This window comes from Hyaena hyaena, unplaced genomic scaffold (assembly GCF_003009895.1).
Source record: "Hyaena hyaena isolate Hyena2069 unplaced genomic scaffold, ASM300989v1 scaffold_197, whole genome shotgun sequence".
NCBI classification, from domain to species: Eukaryota; Metazoa; Chordata; class Mammalia; order Carnivora; family Hyaenidae; genus Hyaena; species Hyaena hyaena.
The window spans coordinates 270148-290141 of NW_024080830.1; the positions used below are offsets into that span (position 1 = coordinate 270148).

General features: G+C 45.2%; 1 protein-coding gene across 3 annotated transcripts in view; it reads right to left on the reverse strand.

Annotated features, from left to right (window-relative positions):
• Positions 1–19994, reverse strand: part of DIP2C (disco interacting protein 2 homolog C) — a 384520-nt gene that overhangs the window by 28340 nt on the left and 336186 nt on the right. Inside the window, exon 33 of one of the 3 annotated variants that reach the window (XM_039241635.1) lies at positions 16580–16788. The exons of the other annotated variants lie outside the window; for them this stretch is intronic. Within the exon in view, the coding sequence (XP_039097566.1) occupies positions 16759–16788 (30 nt within the window). The 3' untranslated portion in view covers positions 16580–16758. Of the gene's footprint in view, positions 1–16579; positions 16789–19994 lie in introns of those variants that run through there. 3 annotated transcript variants of the gene reach the window in all.

Below are 19994 nucleotides of genomic sequence, written 5' to 3' on the forward strand. Positions count from 1 at the left end.
AAACAGCAACGGTTCCAGACTGAGAACAAGGATTCCCTCCTCCTGTCACAGCCTTCCCAGTGTGTCCATGGCTGCTGCTTTAAGGCAGGGAGCTGACGCAGGACACGAAGAAAGAACAGGGTAGAGGTGTGTGGCGCTTCAAAGGTACACAGGACCCTTAACTGAATCTATTCAAGCCGAATGCAAGGTTTTAAATAAATCCCTTCAGGATTACCTAAATCACAAATATATGTATTTTTTATTCTCAAGTTATGAACATACAGTGTAGCCTTGGCTTTAGGAAGAGAACCTGAAGTGATCCATCTCTTACACATGACACTCAGTGCTCCTTCCCGCAAGCACTCTCCTTAATGCCCATCCCCCATGCAACCCCCCCCCACCCCCATCAGCCCGCAGCTGCTTCTCTGTATTTACGAGTCTAACCGGAGCAAAATAAGCCCATGTTCTCTCTAAATTATTTTAATTCACAGATTTTCTTGTGATGGCTCAGGTTGATATTTCAGAGAACAATACTTACGACTAGGAATGAGTTTCCCAGCTTGTGTAGGCGCAAAGGGACAACTCAGCACCGGGCGCAAAGCCACGCACCACATATACAAGGCTTACAAGGAAGGAGGGAGTAAAGGGTTAGCAGTAGGTATTTTTAAACTTCAAAAGCCCTAAGGCACAAAACCGTGAGATTTCGAGATACATACGAAGGACTGTGCATCTAACAAAATTTCCTCACTGTCACAAAATTAATTTCACTTTGCCAAAGGATGCAAGCTGGGGCTTCTTTAAATAAGGAGCCTGCTAATGCATAAAAAGGCCCTTAAGTGGTTGTTAAGATCATCAAATACTAGCAGAAAGGACCAGCAGCAAAGAAAATACACCCATTCCAGCAGAGCTTATTCAGAAATGAAGAAGCAGGTTTAAACTTCAAGTTGTATTAATCAGGAAAAAGGATTCACTCTAAAGATTCAGCTGTACAATGGACATGTGTGTGCAGACACAGTCATACTAAAATCACTTTTTCCCGTTGGTAGTTATTAGTTATGCATTAAGCACTAACTGAACAAGTGAGTTATATCTAAATGTCAGCTCTAGATACACAGACTCACATCCTAAACAAAAATCCAACAAGGAACTTACTTTGAACACTTTAGCCAGGGGGTGCTTCACTAATCAGCAACTCACAGGCTGCCGTTAGCACAATCTACCACTAGCACACAGCACCTTACAGCTGAAGTAATAAATTGCTAAGTGGAAATGTGTGAAATACAGTCATAGTTCCAAAGCACTGATGTTGGGCAGATCTGCTGTGCTGAGTGTTGGAGGAAGTTTTCCAGAAATGGAGGTCGTGGGAGGCAGCTTCCCTGGGGAGGGCTCCGGGGGGCACACAGCAGCATCGGGCACAGCACAGGGGCTCATCACTGCCACTCTGGCAGCTGGACTTGGAGCAGGGCCCTGCCTGCATGACTCCAACCAGGCTGTTTGGCCCTCTGAGCAGATCTGTGTATTAACAATGATTTCTTCAACATTTTAATTTAGGTATAATTAACATATAATGAAATACAGGTTTTTCATATTTAGTTACATGAATTCTGAAACTGTATACACCCATGTAACCATCACCTCAAGCAGCCCTCACCCCATCCCTAAAAGGCTATGGCTTTGAGGTTTCTAACACCAGAGACCTGGTGTTTAACCTGCCACTGGACTTCATACAAAGTAATACAGGGCGCATTCTTTGAGTCTCGCTTCTTTCACTGAACACGCTGATTCACGTCATCTGTACCAGCAGCTCGTCCCTCTAAGTTCTGGGAAGTGTATCCCATGAATACATCATCATGCATTTTTGCACCCTACTGCTGTTGAACATTGGGCTTTTCCAGTTTGGGGCTGTCATGAAAAAGCTTATACAAATTTATTGGTACAAATTATGTTTGTAGACGTGTTTTAATATCTTTTGGGTGCGTACGCAGACACGTGCTGGCTAACAGGGCTGAAATGCACTTAGAAGAATTGTTCAATCTGTCTCCAACGAGCAATGAATAGGGATTCTAGTTGATCTACAACTTCATCAACATTTAGTGCTGTCAGTCTTTCGGATTTTAATTATTCCAGGAGGTGAGAAATGGAATCACATTTTTTTGTACTGAAAAATCACAATTTCAGTTGAATACTGCATGTTGTGCTCTTTGTTTGAGGGAGGAAGGACTTCAGGATATGGATGCTTCCCAGATCTGCAGGTCATGCCACAAGGCTGTGCCCACCGGTTTGGTACTGTCCCCATTTTAGCGCATGTGCTGTCTGCTCAGGCACACCATGGGGCTGTAATCTGCACTTTCCTGATGACTACAGATGCTGAGCACATTCTATGCGCTTACTGGTCCTTTGTACATCTCCTTATGTGAAGTGCTCATTTGAGCCTTTTGTTGCTTATTTTTTAATAGGTTTTACTGTTGTAGTTTTTAAAATCTATATGTTAAATGCAAGTCCTTTGTCAGAGAGGTTATTACAAATATATTTTCCCAGTCTGGATTTTTCTATTTTCTTAAATATATTAAAATTAATTTTAACTTTGATAAAGCCCAGTTAATTTTCTTTTATGCTTAGTGCTTTTCTGTGCCCTCTGAAATCCTTGCATATCCTGTGTCATAAAGATAGTCTTTTTTTAATTTATTTCTAGGAGAGAGAGAGACAGCATGAGCAGGGGAGGGTCAGAGAGACAGGGAGTCACAGACTCTGAAACAGGCTCCAGGCTCCGAGCTGGCAGTCAGCACAGAGCCCGACGCGGGGCTCGAACCCACGAACCGTGAGATCATGACCTAAGCGAAAGTCGGACGCTTAACCGACTAAGCCACCCAGGCGCCCCAAGATAGTCTTTATAGTATCTCCTGGAAGCTTTATTCATTCATATAGTATCTCCTGGATGCTTAATGAATTGAGCCCCCCAGGCACCCCTAAAAGCTTTATTCTAAAAGTTTTGTCATGGCTGTTCAGGTCTACAATCCACCCAGAGCTGATTTTCACGTATTATAGGAGAAAGGGATGGAGGTGACTCAGCCGTATAAATAAATCTTCGGTCGTTCCAGGGCCATTAGTCACAAAACCTTTTCTTCCCTCCTCAATGGACTTGTTAACACGGTGGCTCTATTTCTGGATTTTTTTTTTCAAGTTACTTTGTTTTTGTTGTTTTGCTTTTCCCTGCAGGTCTCACTCGATGCCACCATCACACTGTGTTGATTACCAGAGCTTTAGAGGGCGTTTTAAAATCAGGTAGGTAAGTCCTTCCAACACCGTTCCTTTACAAGACTGGTTATTCTGTCTTGCAATCCCGTAACTGCTTTAGAACCACTTCGTCACTTTCTTCAGGAAAGCCTTCTCAGGTTTTGATTGGGCCTGATCAATTTTTGGGGGAAAAAGCCATCTTAAAAATACTGAGTCTTCCATTCCATGAATATGGCATATCCATTCATTTATTAGGATTTCATTTCTTTCAGCAGTATTTTGTGATTTCAGTGTACACCTTTAAGTATGCTTTTCATTCTTAAGTACTTGCAGTTTTTGGATATTACTGTAAATGGCATTTTAAAAACCTCACTTTCTGGTTGCTCATTATTACTCTATAGAAATACTATATTTTTATTTTAAATCCAGTATAGTTAACATATAGTGTAATATTAGTTTTGGGTGTACAATATATTGATTCAGCAGTTACATCCAATACCTGGGACTCATCACAAGTACATCCTTAATCACCATCACCCCCCAGCCCGCCTCCCCTCTGATAACGGTCAGTGTTTTCTCTATAGTTAAGAGTCATTGTTTTGGGGGTTGGGAGCACCTGGGTGGCTCAGTCGGTTAAGTGACTCTTGATTTTAGCGCAGGTCATGATTTCAGGTTTGTGGGATCGAGCCCTGAGTCAGGCTCTGAGCTGAGCCTGGAGCCAGCTTGAGATCCTCTCTCCCCCCGTCTGTCCCTCCCCTGCTCGTGCTCTCTCATTCTCTTTCAAAAAAAAAATAAATAAAAAAATCTGTGTTTTGCATTGTCTTCCCCCCATGTTTGTTTCTTAAATCATATGGTGAAATCATATGGTATGGTCTTTCACTGACTTATTTCATTTAGTTAGCATAACACCCTCTAGGATCTATCCATGTTGCTGCAAATGTCAAGATTTCTTTCTTTTTTAGTGGCTAATATTCCATTGTGTGTGTGTACATATATACCACATCTTCGTCATTCGTCTACTGATGGATATTTGGGCTGTTTCCATATTTTTGCTACTGTAAATAGCCAAATACTGTAAAACACTGCCATAAACATCGGGATGCACAGGAATACAATTTTTTTTGGTATAAACTTCTTTAAAAAATAATTTATTTTTAAATTGACATCCAAGTGAGTTAGCATATGGAGCAACAATGATTTCAGGAGGAGGTTCCTTAGTCCCCCTCAGCCATTTAGCCCATCCCCCCTCCCACAACCCCTCCAGAAACCCTCTGCTTGTTCTCTATATTTAAGAGTCTCTTATGTTTTGTCCCTCTCTGATTTTATATTCTTTTTGCTTCCCTTCCCTTATGTTCATCTGTTTTGTATCTTAAAGTCCTCATATGAGTGAAGTCATATGATATTTCTCTTTCTCTGACTGATTTCACTTAGCATAATACCCTCTAGTTCTATCCATGTAGGTGCAAATGGCAAGATTTCATTCTTTTTGACTGCCGAGTAATACTCCATTGTGTATATATACACCATATCTCTTTTATCCATTCATCCATTGATGGACATTTGGGTTCTTTCCACACTTTGGCTATTGTCGACAGTGCTGCTATAAACATTGGGGTGCACGTGCCCTTTTGAAGCAGCATACTTGTATCCCTTGGATAAATACCTGGTAGTGCAATTGCTGGGTCACAGGGCAGTTCTATTTTTAATTTTTGGAGGAACCTCCACACTGTTTTCCAGAGCGGCTGCACCACTTTGCATTCCCACCAGCAGAGGTGCATCCTCGCCAGCATCTGCTGTTTCCAGAGTTTTTCATGTTAACCATTCTGATTGGTGTGAGGTGGCATCTCATTGTAGTTTTGATTTGTATTTCCCTGATGATGACTGATGTTCAGCATTTTTTCATGTTTTGGCTGGCCATCTGGATGTCTTCTATTCATGAATAGCAGTGTCTATTCATGTCTTTTGCCCATTTCTTCACTGGATTATTTGTTTTTTGGGTGTTGAGTTTGATAAGTTCTTTATAGATTTGGGATACTAACCCTTTACCCGATAGGTCGTTTGCAAATATCTTCTCCCATTCTGTCAGTTTCTTTTTAGTTTTGGTGACTGTTTGCTTTGCTGTGTAGAAGTCTTTTATTTTGATGACCTCCCAATAGCTCATTTTTGGTTTTGTTTCCCTTGCCTCTGGAAACTTTTTAAGAAGTTGCTGCAACTGAGGTCCAAGAGGCCTCTGCCTGCTTTCTCCTCCAGGATTTTCACGGCTTCCTGCCTTACGTTTAGGTCTTTCATCCTTTTTGAGTTTATTTTTGTGTATGGTAGACAGTGGTCCAGGTACATTTTTCTTCATGTTGCTGTCCAGTTTTCCCAGCATCACTTGAAGAGACTGTCTTTATTCCATCGGCTATTCTTTCCTGCTTCGTCAAAGATTAGTTGGCCATACGCTTGTGAGTCCATTTCTGGGTTCTCTATTCTGTTCCATTGATCTAAGTACGTTTTTGTACCATGTATAAACTTTTTACTTTGTGCTCTTTGTAACTTCACACACCAGCAATTGTAGTTTTCTAGTTCCATGGTAGATTTACATGCACTATCTGGCAGTCTGAAAAAAACAAGCTTTACTGCTCCATTTCCAGTATTTGTGCTTTTTATTTTTACGTCTTATTACATTGGCTAGGACTTCTACTACAATGCTAATATTCCTGATTTTAGGGGAAAAGTTCTCAAACTGGACAACTGAGTCTGAGGTTCCAGCTTTTTATATGGTTTATCTCAGATTAAATATTTTTCTCAGATTATCTTCCTAGTTATCCCATGAATGAGCACTGAGTTCTATCAAATGCATTCCTGCATCTATGGATACATCACACAATCATATTATTTTTCTCCTTCATTCTATTAATATGGTGAATTAGACTGTTTTAAAATAATAAAGCAACTGTGCATTCCTGAGCTAAAACATGTTTGGTTATGATGCACTTTTTAAAAATTTTAACTTTTAAAAATATTCATTTTGAGAGAAAGAGAGGGAGGGAGAGGGAGAGAATGAACAGGGGAAGGGCAGAGAGAGAGAGAGACAGAGAGAGAGAGAGAGAGAGAGAGAGAGAGAGAGAGAATTCCAAGGAGGCTCCAAACTCAGCACAGAGCCCAATATGGGGGGGGAGGGGGCAATCGAATGATATTTGGGATCATGACCTGAGCCGAAATCAAGAGCTGGATACTATACCGACTGATACACTACTCCTGATACACTACTCTTTGTATATGTTGCTGCATTTAATGTGCTAGTATTTTGTTGAGAATCTCTTTTCATGTGAGATATTAGCCTGGATTTTACTTTCCAGGATTAGAAAAAAAATGTTCATTCTTGAGAAACAGAGTGAGACAGAGCATGAGTGGGGGAGGACAGAGAGAGAGGGACAGGGAGACACTGAATCTGAAGCGGGCTCTAGGCTCTGAGCTGTCAGCACAGAGCCTGGATGCAGGGCTCGAACCCATGGACCGTTAGACCATGACCTGAGCTGAAGTTGGACGTCTAACGGACTGAGCCACTCAGGTGCCCCACTTAGTGGGAATTTTTGTCAGATACTGGTATGTAGGTTATGCTTTTTTCATTAAACATGTTGGGACAGTGTTGCCTTTTCCTCTATTTTCTGAACAAGTTTTTGTAGGATTGGTATTTTCTCTGTGAAATCATCTGAGCCTAGACATTCTTCGTTTTTTCTTTTCTCTCCTGGAAGGTTTTGGACTGTAGATTCACTTTCTTTTTGCATATATGAAATAACCTTCTTATAATTACCTTCTTCATTTCTGTTAGTATTCTTTGCTTTGACATTAATATTTCTGGATAATCATAAAGCCACTTTAGCTCTCTTTTATTGTCATTAGTATGATACAACTTTTCTTTCCTTTTCCTTTTAACCTATATGTGTTTAAAATGTGTTTGTTGTAAGCTACAAACAGGTTTTGCTCTTTAAAAATCCAATCTCATGATCTCTGCATCTTACGGTGTTTAGGCCATTTATATTTATTGAATTACTAATGTGGTTAAGTTTAAATTCATCTTTTTTTTTAAAATTCATCTCACCTATATTTTTGCCCTTCTTTCCAGACTTGTTTTGTATTTAGTATTGCTTTATAGGTCCATTTTATCTCCCTTGCTGGCTTATTAGTTCATTACCTGCTTAAAGAAAACAAAATTCATGGTCACTTTTGGGCTTATAGCACACACCTTTATCACGGCCGACCTTCAAGTGATATTATGCCACTTTATGTATGGTATAGAAAACTTTGTGACTGTGTAATTCATTTCTCCCTTCCCAACCTCCAGGCAGTTGTCACACTGTCACACATGGATAAACCCCACCATGTATTACCGTTTCTGTATAAGCCATTGATAATCTTCTAAAGAGATTTAAATAGTGCTAAAAGTCTTATATGTTTACCTATACAGCTGCCATTTCCAGTATTACTCATTTGTTGTATAGATACAGATTTCAATCTGGTATCACTTTTATGAAAGGATTTTCTTTAATATTTCATCCTGTGTGGGTATGCTGATGGTAAATCCTCAGGTTTTTTTCTTATGGCTAAAAAGGTATGTAGCCTGTGTTCTTTAAAGATACTGAGTGTAAAATTCTAGGTTCACAGTTCTTTTCTTTCACTACTTGAAGACATTCTCTACTGTCTTTTCACATAATTTCTAATAAGGAATATAAAATGATCCCTATCACTGTTCATCTGTATGTAACTTGCCTTCCCCCCACCCCATGGGGATGCTTTTAAGATTCCCTGTAACACTAGTTTTGAGCAACTTAAGCAGTTTCCTTCATGTTATATTGGAGGTAGCTAAGCTTTGAGATTTGTAGGTTTACAGTTGCATCAAAATTAAAATAGTTATTCATGTATTTTTTTCTGGGCCTCTATCCCTTCTTTCTGTTTTGAGTACTCCAAGCATCTATATATTAAGTCATCTAAAGTTGCCCCACAGTTCACTGATGTAATCATTAAACTTTTTTGTTTTATTTTGCAAAGTTTTATTGTTATGTCTTCAAGTTTACCAATATTTTCTTCTGCCATCAATTCCATCATTATATTTTTCATCACAAATATTGTAGTTTTCCCTTCTAGAAGTTCAATTGTTTTTTTTCCCCTCTTTAACATTCTATGTCTCTTCTAAACTTTTTGAGTATCTGGAATACAGTTAAAATAACTTTTTTAGTATCCTTGTCTGTAAATGTAACATCTGTATCTGTTTAGTTCAGTTTTGATTGTTATTTCTCCTCACTGTGATATTTACCTGTTTCGTGTAATTTTTAATAGTATATCAGACATTTATTAAATTTGACCTTACTGGGTGCTGAGTATTTTTTTATTCCTGTAAATCTTCTTGAGCTTTGCTCTAAGTCAAATTACTTGAAAAGAACTTGATTTTCCTGGTTCCTGCTTTTAATATTTGTTAGGTGGGACCTGAGCAAAGTGTCCTCAATTATGAGATTCTCAGTGCAGCTGCTGGGAACAAGCGTATTCACTACAGTCCTTTTAGCTGGTTCTTTCTGTGGTTTTGAGCAGTTTTCCAATAGGAATTGATGCTGATTGGCGTTCAGAGGGATACTTGAAGAGGATGCTCTACAAATACTTGAAGAGGGTCCTCTGTGGATCCCCAGAGCTCTCTGTGTCTGACTCTTTCCTCTGCAGCACCCTGTTCTGTGACTGTAGCCACCTTTGTCTCCTCAGACTCAGCTCCATCTCTTCCATTCAAAGAGCTCTCCAGGCTCCACCTGTCTTCCCTCAGCCCTTTTCTATTGTGCCCTGGAAGCTGTCTCAATGCAGTGACCTGGAGAAATCACAGGCTAACCTTGCTTCTCTCAAGACTTTTCCTTCTTTGTTCCCTGGCACGTAGGGTCATACTTTGTGGATGTGACCATTCTCTGCTTGTTTTAGGAGAGAGAATAAATCTGGTCCCTGCTACTCCATCTTGGCCAATAGAAGAAATCCCTATCCCTATTATATGTAATTTTCCCCCTCCCTCACTCCTGATCTCTTGGATATATTTAGGTATAATCTGCATGCAATAAAATTCATCCTTAAGTTTACAGGTTGAGTTTAGCCAACATATAGTCATGTAACCACGATCACAGGAAGGACACAGAAAATCTTCATTACCCCAAAAGTCCCTCCTGCCTCTTTGCAGTCAATTCCTTCCCCTGACCCTCAACACCTGGCAGCACTGATCTGGATCACTGTGCCTACAGTTGTGCCTTATTCAGGTATCATATAAACAAACTCATATAGCATGCAGACCTCTGTGTCTGGCTTCCCTCATCCAGAAAATTGTTCCTGAGGTCCATGCTGTTCCCTGCAGGAGTCTATTCCTTCCATTCAATAATGGAATAATAGTAATAATAATGATAATAATACTAATAATAGTCCCTTGTCCTCAGGTAATGCAGAGATAGCTGTTTCCAGGTCTTGAGGATTATAAACAAAGCTGCTTACACATTTGTGTGTAAGCCCCGAGAGGATGTACACTGTCACTTCTCTTGGGTGAACACTCAGGACAGAACTGCTGGGTCACAGGGGAAGTCCATGTGCAATCACACAAGAAACTTACAAACTGCTGTCCAAAGTTGCTGCACTGCCCACACGCCAACCGTGATGCACAAAGACTTCAAAAATTGCCCCAGTCCTTGCCAGCACACGGTATCATTATACTCTGTCTTCTTTTACTAGTGATCAGTACTGCTAGCAGTTTATGAAATTCATTCTTATAAAGGATAAATTTTTAACTGCAATGAGTTTTCCATTTGTCTATTTTCTACTTAATTCATTTCCACATTTACTTTTATTGTCTTTCTTCAACTTTGGGTTTTAATTGTTTTCCTTTATCCTAGAGTTTTTAAGGTAGACACTTAAATAGACTTTACACTCTCCTCTTCCCTAATACAAACATTGACTGATGCACACTGTTTTAGGTGCAACCAACAAAACTTGTATGCTGTATTTTCACTAACAATCCTTTTCAAGTGTTTTCTAAGTTTTTGCATGATTTCTTCTCTAATTCATGGCTTCTTCATAAGTGTGGTGTTTAATTTCCAAATATTTCGGGATTTTCTGGCCACCTTCTTGTTATTGATTACTCAGTTACATCACAAACAATATACTCTGTGTGACTGCAGTCATTTAATATTCATTGAAAATTGTTTTACAGTCTTTCTTGGGCAATTTTTCAGGTTTGAGAAAAATGTCAATTCCACAGATGCTGGTGTCTGAGTCTGCTTGGGCTGCCATAACAAAATACCACAGACTGTGCTTTCACAGCAACGTATTTCCTCGTGGTTCCAAAAGCTAGAAGTCGAGACCAAGGAACTGGTAAGTTCGGGCTCTGGTGAGCACCCTCTCCCAGCCCTGCTCACAGCGTATTCTTGCTGCGTGTTCGCACGGCTTTTCCTCACTCTGTGAGCAGAAGCCTGTAAGCCCGGAGTTCCCCCCTCTTTTAAGGACACCACCCTATCAGATTAGCTCCCCACCCCTAACGACCTCTTTCAGCCTTTGTTACCTTTTTATGGGCCCTCTGTTTAAAGTCACAATGGGGTTAAGGCTTTAACACAGGTGAATTTTGCAGGACACAATCCAGTCCACAGAAGTTGAGGATCGTGTTCTTAAATGTCAGTTGTATCAGGTTAGGCCACAATGTTGTTAAAATCTTCTATCTGCTGATTTATTTTTACTGGGAGAGAGATGTTAGAGTCTTTAAGTATGACTCTGAATTTACCTCCTTTCCCTCTGAATTCTGTCAGTTTTGTTTCACCTATTTTGAAGCTCAGTTTTGGGGTGCAGATGCATTTAGGATTTTCATTTTACTGGTGAATTGACCCTTTAAACATCATGAAAAGGACAGCTTCCCTTTCAGTAACCTTTGTCTAACATGTTTTTGTTTCCTTTTTTTAACTTAAATTCAAATTAGCATACAGTGTAGTATCAGGTTTCAGGAACAGAACCCAGTGATCCATCTCTTACATACGACACCCAGGGCTCGTCCCAGCAAGTGCCCTCCTCAGTGCCCATCACCCGTTTAGCCCATCCCCCCACCCACCTCCCCTCCAGCAACCCTGGGTTTGTTCTCTGTATAAGAGTCTCCTAAGGTTTGCCTCCCTCTCTGTTGTTATCTTACTTTTCCTTCCCAACCCGCCCCCCCCACACCGTGTTCATCTGTTTTGTTTTGTCTTTTGCAGACTTTGTGCTTACTTCGAACCTGTCCATACCCTCCATAGTTAAGGTGTGTTTCTCGGAACTACATGTAGCTCAATCTTTTTAGCTGGACAATCTCTGCCTTTTAATTGGCCTGGTTAATTTACATTTAATGTAACTGTGATATAATTGGCTGTTTTTCTGGTCCCTTTTATTTTGTTCCTCCTTTCTTCCTTTTTCCCCCACAGAAAATTTTGGGTATAGCATTTTATCTCCTCTATTGACCATGGTTTTTTAGTTACTGAGGTAGACATTAAAATTTGCATAATTTATCACAACCCATCTTCACATAAGACGCAGAACAGCAGCGTATTTCTATCTGCCTCCTTGCCTGCCCTGAGGTTCGCTGCCTCAAGTGCTGCTTCTACTCAAGGTCCAAAAGCTTCAATTGTCTTTTTTTTTTTTTTTTTTTTGCTTTGGGTAGTTAATAGTCTTTAGCGAAATTTAAAACATTTACATATCTGTACAGCAATAGGAAAAAATTCAAACATTTCCCTGAATTCCCCTTTCAAGCATCCTTCTCTCCTTCCTGCAGGTCTGGCCTACCTCGCGTGAGGCCCGTCTCCATGTCTCCATCGGAGCAGGTCAGCGGGTCCGGAAGAGCCTCTGCTGCTTCTGGAGCCTCTCAGCTTGGCCTGGCCTACGAAATCTGCTCCTGTCTCCCGAAAGGCACTTCCACTGGATGAACAATTCTTTTAGCATTTTATAGGTACCGCCCCACGGGACCCTGACTTGCGTGGTTTCTGTCCTTGTCCTTTATGCGCTGGATGTTTACTTGTATAGCTGCGTTAACACCATCTCTAATGTTGGCTTTCAGCGTCTGAGGAGGATGCATCCAGGTGTTTCTACTTACGTGGAGCTCGCTGAGCTGTTGAGTCTGTAGGCTGCTGCCTCGCGTCAGTCCTCACCATTAGGTCTTCAAACTGTTCTTTGTCCCATTTCCCTCCCCTGCTGGGATCCTACTACACGGAGTCAGACAGCCTGATGTGACCCCGGAGATCTCAGAGACCAGTCCATCTTGCATCTTTTCTTTTCTCCTTGTCTTTCAACTTGGGAGAGTTTCTGCTGTTTGGACATGAAGTTTACTCACTGGCCCTCTCCTCTGCTGCACCCAGTCTGCTGCTGGAACCATGTGGAATCTTCTATGTCTGCAGCTTTCATTTCTAGCATTTCCATTTGTTTCCTTTTTGTAGTTTCTATCTTTCGGTGATCTCCCCATCTCTTCATGCCAGGTGTACACCTTTCCAATCAGATCCTTTAACATGCATTTCATAGTTATTTTAGAGCTTCTGGTAATACCAGCATGTCTATTCTATGGACCATTTCTTCTTGTGGTCACATACTAAATTTCCTTTTCTGTTTGTATTTTTTTTTTTTTTTTACTGTAAGGCAAGCATTATATTTAAAAGACCAGTGGAGACTGAAGTAAAAAACATGCCACTCCTGGAAAAGGCTCACCCTTCTGTGGCCTCGTCTGGGGGTCTCGGTGACTACGCTGTAGGCGGTCGGGGCTCTCCCAACCGCTCCAGTGAGAGGCATCCAACGCTGGCTTCATGGCTGTGGACAGGACCGCGAGTTGGGATCTGAGACTCTGGACACCAGCTTTCTGCCTGACGACGTGGTTCTTCCTTCCGTCCAGCCTCTCCCCAGCTTTCTCCATCTGCGGCCTGACGTCCAGCCTTTGGAAGGCAAATGTGTGGTGTCTAGTAAAGGTCCAGGGGGCTGATAGGCACACACTCCCGAGTCACCTCCATCTTCGGAGTACAAGGGTATTTCACCCCGCAGTGTGGGGCTGCCCGGAGGAAGGAACTCAAGTCCTGCTCTTCGCTCTGCCCTCAGTGCCTTTGCCTTCCACCCACTGAAGGCCCACAGCCCCTCAGAGGAAATGGTCTCCCTTCCAGGGCCCCTCCTGCGGCTTCAGAGTCCTGTTGCTTTGCTCCTACTAGATGCCTGAGGGACTGAGAGGGTTCTCCCGGCTCTCCTGCCTGCACATCCGCTCTGGACGAGAGCGGCCAGGACGCTGGTGCATGGGTGCGGGTGGCGGGGCCATGCTCCTTGGGATGCTCACCCTCCTCCCTGCACTACGTGCCACGTCAATGCTCTGGCTGGTCTCTGGCGAATTCCTCCTGCTGCTCCTGTTCCGGGAGGAAAACATGGGCCTCTTCTCTGCACGGATGACTTCAGTCCACTGACACGTCACACTTCCTGAGTCTTCAGCTGTCTGATGGATCAGAAGAACTTTAACTTCTACACTGACCAGACTGTTTTAATTGTTAGGGTTGGAACAGTCTCTGGTGACTTCTACAGCCAAATAAAAAATGGAAGTCCAGGATTCTTTTTAAAAAATCTACCTTTTGCTAACATTGAGCAGAGCTGGTTTCTGTGGTTGGTATTAAGCATCTGCCTGAATTAGAAATCGGTGTCAGGAGTGGCTGCAGGGAGAGGCTGGCAAGGGGAGAGTGGGTCTGTTAGGACCACAGGCGGCGAAAATCCAGCTCACGTGCCGGGCCAGACTGAGGCAGCACTGACCGGTTAGCTAACTTTCACAGAGGTCAATAAACCCATGCACAGAAAAAGAGCAGAGTTTTTGCAGAATTTCCCAGGAACACAGCCACGACTGTTCGCTCACACGCCGCCTGCTTCTGCTGGGAGCGGCGCCGGCCGAGCGGGACCGTGCAGACCGGCCATACGTGCCGCAGGCCCAGGCCGCCCGCTCTCGGCCCCGCAAGACACGGTGCTCTGAAGGCGTCAGGCAGGCGACTGCGGGTCCCCCAGCGTGAAGGCGCGCAGGCTGGGAAGCAGGGCGCCTGCGTCTGTGAGCGCGGCTCAAGCGGAAGGACCAACGAGCTCAGGTGCTCGTGTTCCTGGTTCAAGGCACAGGCTACAACCTAGGAAGTTCCTGTGACCGATAACGCACCGACCCAAACCAAAGCCAACTCCTGACAGTGAGGTGGGTCACAGGTGTTCAGCCGCAGGTGGACAGCCCATCAGGGTCTCTGGGACCCTAAGCTCTCCCTGCCGTTATCCCCAAAGCTCCAGAGTGTCCAGAGGGGAAGACACGCCTGGCAAGTGGCAGATCAGATACCAACTGCCTGTTCACTGAGGTCACTGGCGCCCAGCACACGCCCAGAGCCTGCGCTACAGCGGGATGCGTGAATGCGCCTCCCTGTCCCTCCGCCCACAGTCTTACGGAGCCCGTCCATCCGTGGTGGTGGACTTTACAGCCACGTGCATAGCTTCAGTACCAGTGAGGGAACGGCCACCACCTAGAAACAGCTACAGTCAGTGCTGAGGCTTCAGCTCGTTTCTCCTTTGGACAGACGGTGGGTGTGTTATTTGTTCTGAGAGTAAGAGCCGTGTTAGGAGAATTGTTTAGGGGGCAGGTGACATGTAAGAATGGGACAAAGAGTATGTGCTTATTTGGGCAGACAGAGGGATGGGCTGAAATAGCCATGAGTCACCCCCTTTGGTCACCAAGCATCTGAACCCTTTCCCTGTATCTGGGGAACCCCTCCCCCACTTTTGGAGCTGTGTGGGATACAAAGCCCATGTTCTGTGTAGTGACTAAAAACAGCCCACACCGTGCTCCCCACAGCCCAGAAGCCAGCATGTGACCAGGTCACTGCGTCCACTCATGGCTCCGAAGCCCACGCTCCCACTTGTGGTGGTGGAGGGTCCGTGACACGCCCCAGGCCCTGCGTGTGTGCCGGAAGTGGGGCTGGCATCCAGGACCAGCCGGCCGGTGGTGCAGTTTACAACACCAGCGTCCTCCCAGGAACACCGCTGGGGCACGAGCTGTTCCCGGGTGCACAGTCCCGACCCGGGGCCTGGAGCTCCTGAGAGGCTTCGGAGCATGACCCGTGGGGTCTTGGTAAAAGCCTTTCCATTTAAATTGCCAAAGAAGATTCCTGCTGCTCACAAATCAGAACGCTGACTGGTATACTGGTAACGGAGATGCAGGTCCGTGATCTCCAATGTTCATTTTCATGATCCGGGACAACACAGATCAGCAGGAAAACGTGTGCGAGTTTCCGCTGAATATGACTAATTCTGGGGAGTGTACAGCCCCCCATGGCACCTCATTTATTTTTATTTTGTTCCATCTATAAGCACTGGAACAAATGAATTGAATAAGGGGGAACAATGAATTGAGAGCTTAAATTAATGAAGGTATCATAACTATTAATTTTACTGTGAGAATTACTTAAGATTTATATAGGCCTCTGAGCTTCCTGGTTTTTTTTTCTTTCCAACAATGACTTCACTTTTCATTATCAGAGTGGATATGTTTCTCCTGCATTTGTGAGCTTTAAGATTTAAGGTTGGCTAGAACTGTTACTATTGATTTAGCTCCACACAGCTATTTATAATGAGCTTTCCTCCCAGATAACGTAATTGTTATTTTTCTATAATATAATAAAGATCAAAGTTTCTGCTTGCAGTCACTTTAAAATTTTAGAAAAAAGACAACCTCATTTTCCCTTCCTTCCTCTGCTGGAGAGGAGAATTCTCCGGTTTCTGGTACGGGGTGAGCCAAAGCTCCTAACTGACTACAACCAAGGACCTTGCAGCTTATACTTCTGACAGGAGTCACTGTGGCTGTCGGTGGTATCTTTCTCCACAGATGTTAACGGCACGTGACACTTCTTAAGTGTCACTAAGGGAATTTATGTCAGAGTCAGTTAAACTCAGAAGTCATAACTTGACCTAATGTCCATTTTTGTCATAGATTTAACAAATACAGATTGTTTTAAAGTCATTTTTATGGCTAAAGATTCTAGGAAATTTCATTTCTAAGTATAAAAAATGGCACATACTTCTGCACTTCTTTCTTGTGCAGAGTCTACAATACACGAGTATTTGACATAAAATCCAAGGCAGCCACACTTCATTCAATGAGTCCATTCTGCCACCGCCGAGCTAGGACCTGGAGCTCGGGGGGGGATGGGCAGTTCCCACCGTGGAACGTCAAGTGGGTAAATAAATCACTTGGCTTCTGAGATAGAAGAACTGAGTCAACAGCACCACACAAATAATTGTATCTATTTTTATGATGGTCTCACACTGAAAGTTTTTATACTTGTCCATTTGCATATTTGACAATGATACATCTGTCCATCTTCGTGATTCTCCCTTAAACCAGGGCTTCATGCAGCAGCACGAGCACGCAGCCGGCACTGCTCCGAGCTGTCCAGATGCCTTCCCTGCAGACCCTCCACCTCCAGAGCAACAGACAGGATGCTTCCCTCAGCAGCCTCCTACCCACAGACGCACGGCTTTCACGGTGCCGGATTTAGGTCACACAAAACAGTGGGTCTGACTTAAACGCTAGAGAGGACGACACCATTAGAAACAATTCAGGTTCTGCTGCCCACTGTCCGCCCCTGCCTGGAGCACGTGGCCCGTGAGCAGTGAAGGCTCTGTCTCTCCCTCCCTGCTTGGTCGATGGGGGACGTTCACTTAACTTGTCCGAGCCTGTTTCCTCCATCTGAACACAAAACAATGAACCTACCCCCAGCGAGGTGTGGGGAGATCCAAACAGATGCTACCTGGGACCTCAGGGCCCGAAACTCTGGTCAGTGAATGCTTGTGTCCTGAGGGTGAACGCCTGCTCTCCTGAGGTGCAGGCCTGGACCCGCGGCCTGAGCTAACAACGCTCAAGAGCAGAGAACCCTTGACTCTCGCTGGAAGGGAGAGCTACCTTGAGGCCACAGCTTTGACTGATGGACATTCGTACCATGGGCTCATGTGGAGGAGATTCACGGACCTGCTTTACATGGCAGGCTGGACTCTGAAGAGACTGTGCCTACTTTCCCCGAAGTGAATGGTATCTGCAGCTAAAGGGATCAATTCGGGTTGAGAAGGCTGACTCAGCTCTGAGCATCAGCTGTGCGGCCACACGAGAGGCTGTGCGGGGCCGAGTCCCTCACCGGCTGCAGGCTCAGGAGCTGCTTAGAGAGACAGGGAAAAGCCGCGGCAGGAGGCGTCAGGTGTGCGGGATGAAGCGCCGCAGGGGGTCAGAGCAAGGAAAAAACTCCCAGCTCGAGGACTCAGGGGCCCTTGGAAGGAGAGCGGGCTTTTGCCACGTGAAGACGGCCGAAGCAGCTGAGGCCGCGGACGGCCCGAGTCACGGTACCAGCGAGTCAGACCATCAAAGGCGCTACAGTGGAGAACGGCCTTTAGTGTGAAATTGCACAGAGCTGCGAGGGATGCCTGGGGCTGGATGACAGCAGAGTCAGAGCGCCGACCGTGGAAACCATTTTTGCAAAGTAAAAACGATCCCCTATTCTATTCTGCGGTCCTAAAAACCTGTCCACCGTGTAACTCAGCCTTCCTGGAAGACCAGGGAGCCCCTGGAGAGCAGCGGGTGGGCCCGTGACACCGTCCCCCCGGTACACGGCCTGTGCTCGCAGGGCGGAGGCCCCGCCCCGTCCGCACAGCGTCTGTGGGGACCCACGAGGCACCCGGCCACCTGGAGGCCCCTCCCCACCGGGACCAGGGCTGGCCTAGAGGACACGGAGCCAAATCACAGCCCCGCAGTGAGGACGGCCAGCAACCCTCCTGAGGAAGCACTGCCAGAAAGCAACCATCAGCGGAAAACAGGAAGTTCCGCTCCGCGATTTCACGGGTTCTACAGTTCTGCTAGCTGTGCTCGAGGGAAAACATGTCCAGCGCCTTCACACATTTAGGTACGCTATCTGGAACTGAGGGAGTATTAGAGCTTTTGGTGCTTTTGATAGTTTTACATCAAGGGATTAACGGTATTACTTCTGGGTAGATGGAATTACGGGTTTAGTTATTTATTTACTGGCTAATCCGTATTTTCTGGTTTGTTTTCTGAAATGCTCCTTTATAAAAATACTCAATCTGTAAGAAATTCCGGAACGTTCAGGTCATCTCCCTTGTGTGTGTGCACACGCGGACTTCAGTGTCGTCCTTACCCGTGGGAAATCCGGTCAGGCACCCGCGGGTCGGGTCCTCCCGCGGGGAGCGGGCGCCGCGGGTGTCCATGCGGGCTGCGTGCCCTGCCTGCTCTGCCCGGTGCCCGCACCGCGCCTGCTGGGTCGTGGGCTACGATTCACGGAAAACTAACGCCCCCGAGCAGCACTGCTGCAGGCTGCTGCCTCCCCTTCCCGGGCCAACTCCGCCGAGATGCCGACCGCTGGGCAGCCTTCTCTGGCCCCCGTGCCCAGTGCCTCCTCCCCTCCTATCCTGCTCACTTTTACGGGAGTGTTTTACTCACTCACTGTCCCTCACTGACTACAGGGAAACGCCCGATGAGGGTACAGTCTGACTCGGGTGACACAAGGCTGCTTGCCACACGGGCCCTCGAGCTGCGGGGCCACTGCTGTGTGTGACGACGGGGCGCTGCCTCTGCAAAGCCAGAAACCCCCTTCAGCCTAAAACATAACCGGGCCCCAAGCACTTGGGCAAGGGACTGCGAGCCTGCCCTGCTTTTCAGGACGCACTTGGTCTCTACTGACAGACCCTTCCGCTAATGCTAACCATTCAGAAAAAGGAAAAATGGCTGAAAATGAGTTGAGAATAAAGCAAACAAGTGGGAAAAAAACATAAAACGTACAAAAATGTTTAAAGATGCTGCCAAGATTCTAGAACAGCACCATGCCGCTGGCAGCAAAGCCCCTCCAGATGTAGTAGAAAATTAAAAATGAAAAAACTCTTCTGCAGCTAATGTTTCTGAAGCAATCACATCAGACCTGGTCATATGGTAAGAGGCCCCCCCTTGGCCAACGTCCAGGGCAGGTCCCAGCACCCAGAGTGCCGGTGAGGACACGCCCCCCCACTCCCCCTGGAGCTTTCCGAGGTCGCAGAGCCAGAAATGCGGGACAGTGGGGGGGCGGGATGGGAGAGCGGGAGACGTGTGCCCTGCTCCACACCCGCCGTGACTGGAGATCCTGTCCTCTCACTATGTTCTAGGAACAAAGTCCGCAGCTGCGCCCCGGGACAGTGCTACGCGGCTTCCCTGACCCGGCACAGAAACTCCACGGACGGGGTGCTAGTGTTAGGGTTCAAAAATGAAAAGAAAAGAAGGGAATAGTGAAGATGGTCACAAGTGGGCTTTTGGCCACAGTTAGTGTGAGAATATCTTACGAGGGCTGCCTCACACCTAAGCCATAGAAATGCAGCAAATCATCACAATGATCGTTTCCAGACTGCTCTCATGGCAGCATACCTCATGTTTGCTAAAGAACTCGGCATTCTTCCTACAGAAGGTATTGTCTGTACAGGGGACCAAGGGCTTTGAGAGACAGGATTTCTCGCCACAGTGAAACATGTGTCTACTACGGCATCTTTACAAAGCCTGACATCAGGGGTCTGGGCCAACTGCTACTCATGTTACAGAAATTAAACTGTTTCAGGACAGAGTGAGTTCTATATATGCTAGTTATGAGTTTACTGACAAATGCAGAGTGGAAAATAAGAAAAAGAAAAGAAACCAAACAAGTGTGCATCCATCACATGCATGTGATTAAAATGTGTCTTCTCCACGCCCACTATGCTGTGTGCCTGTC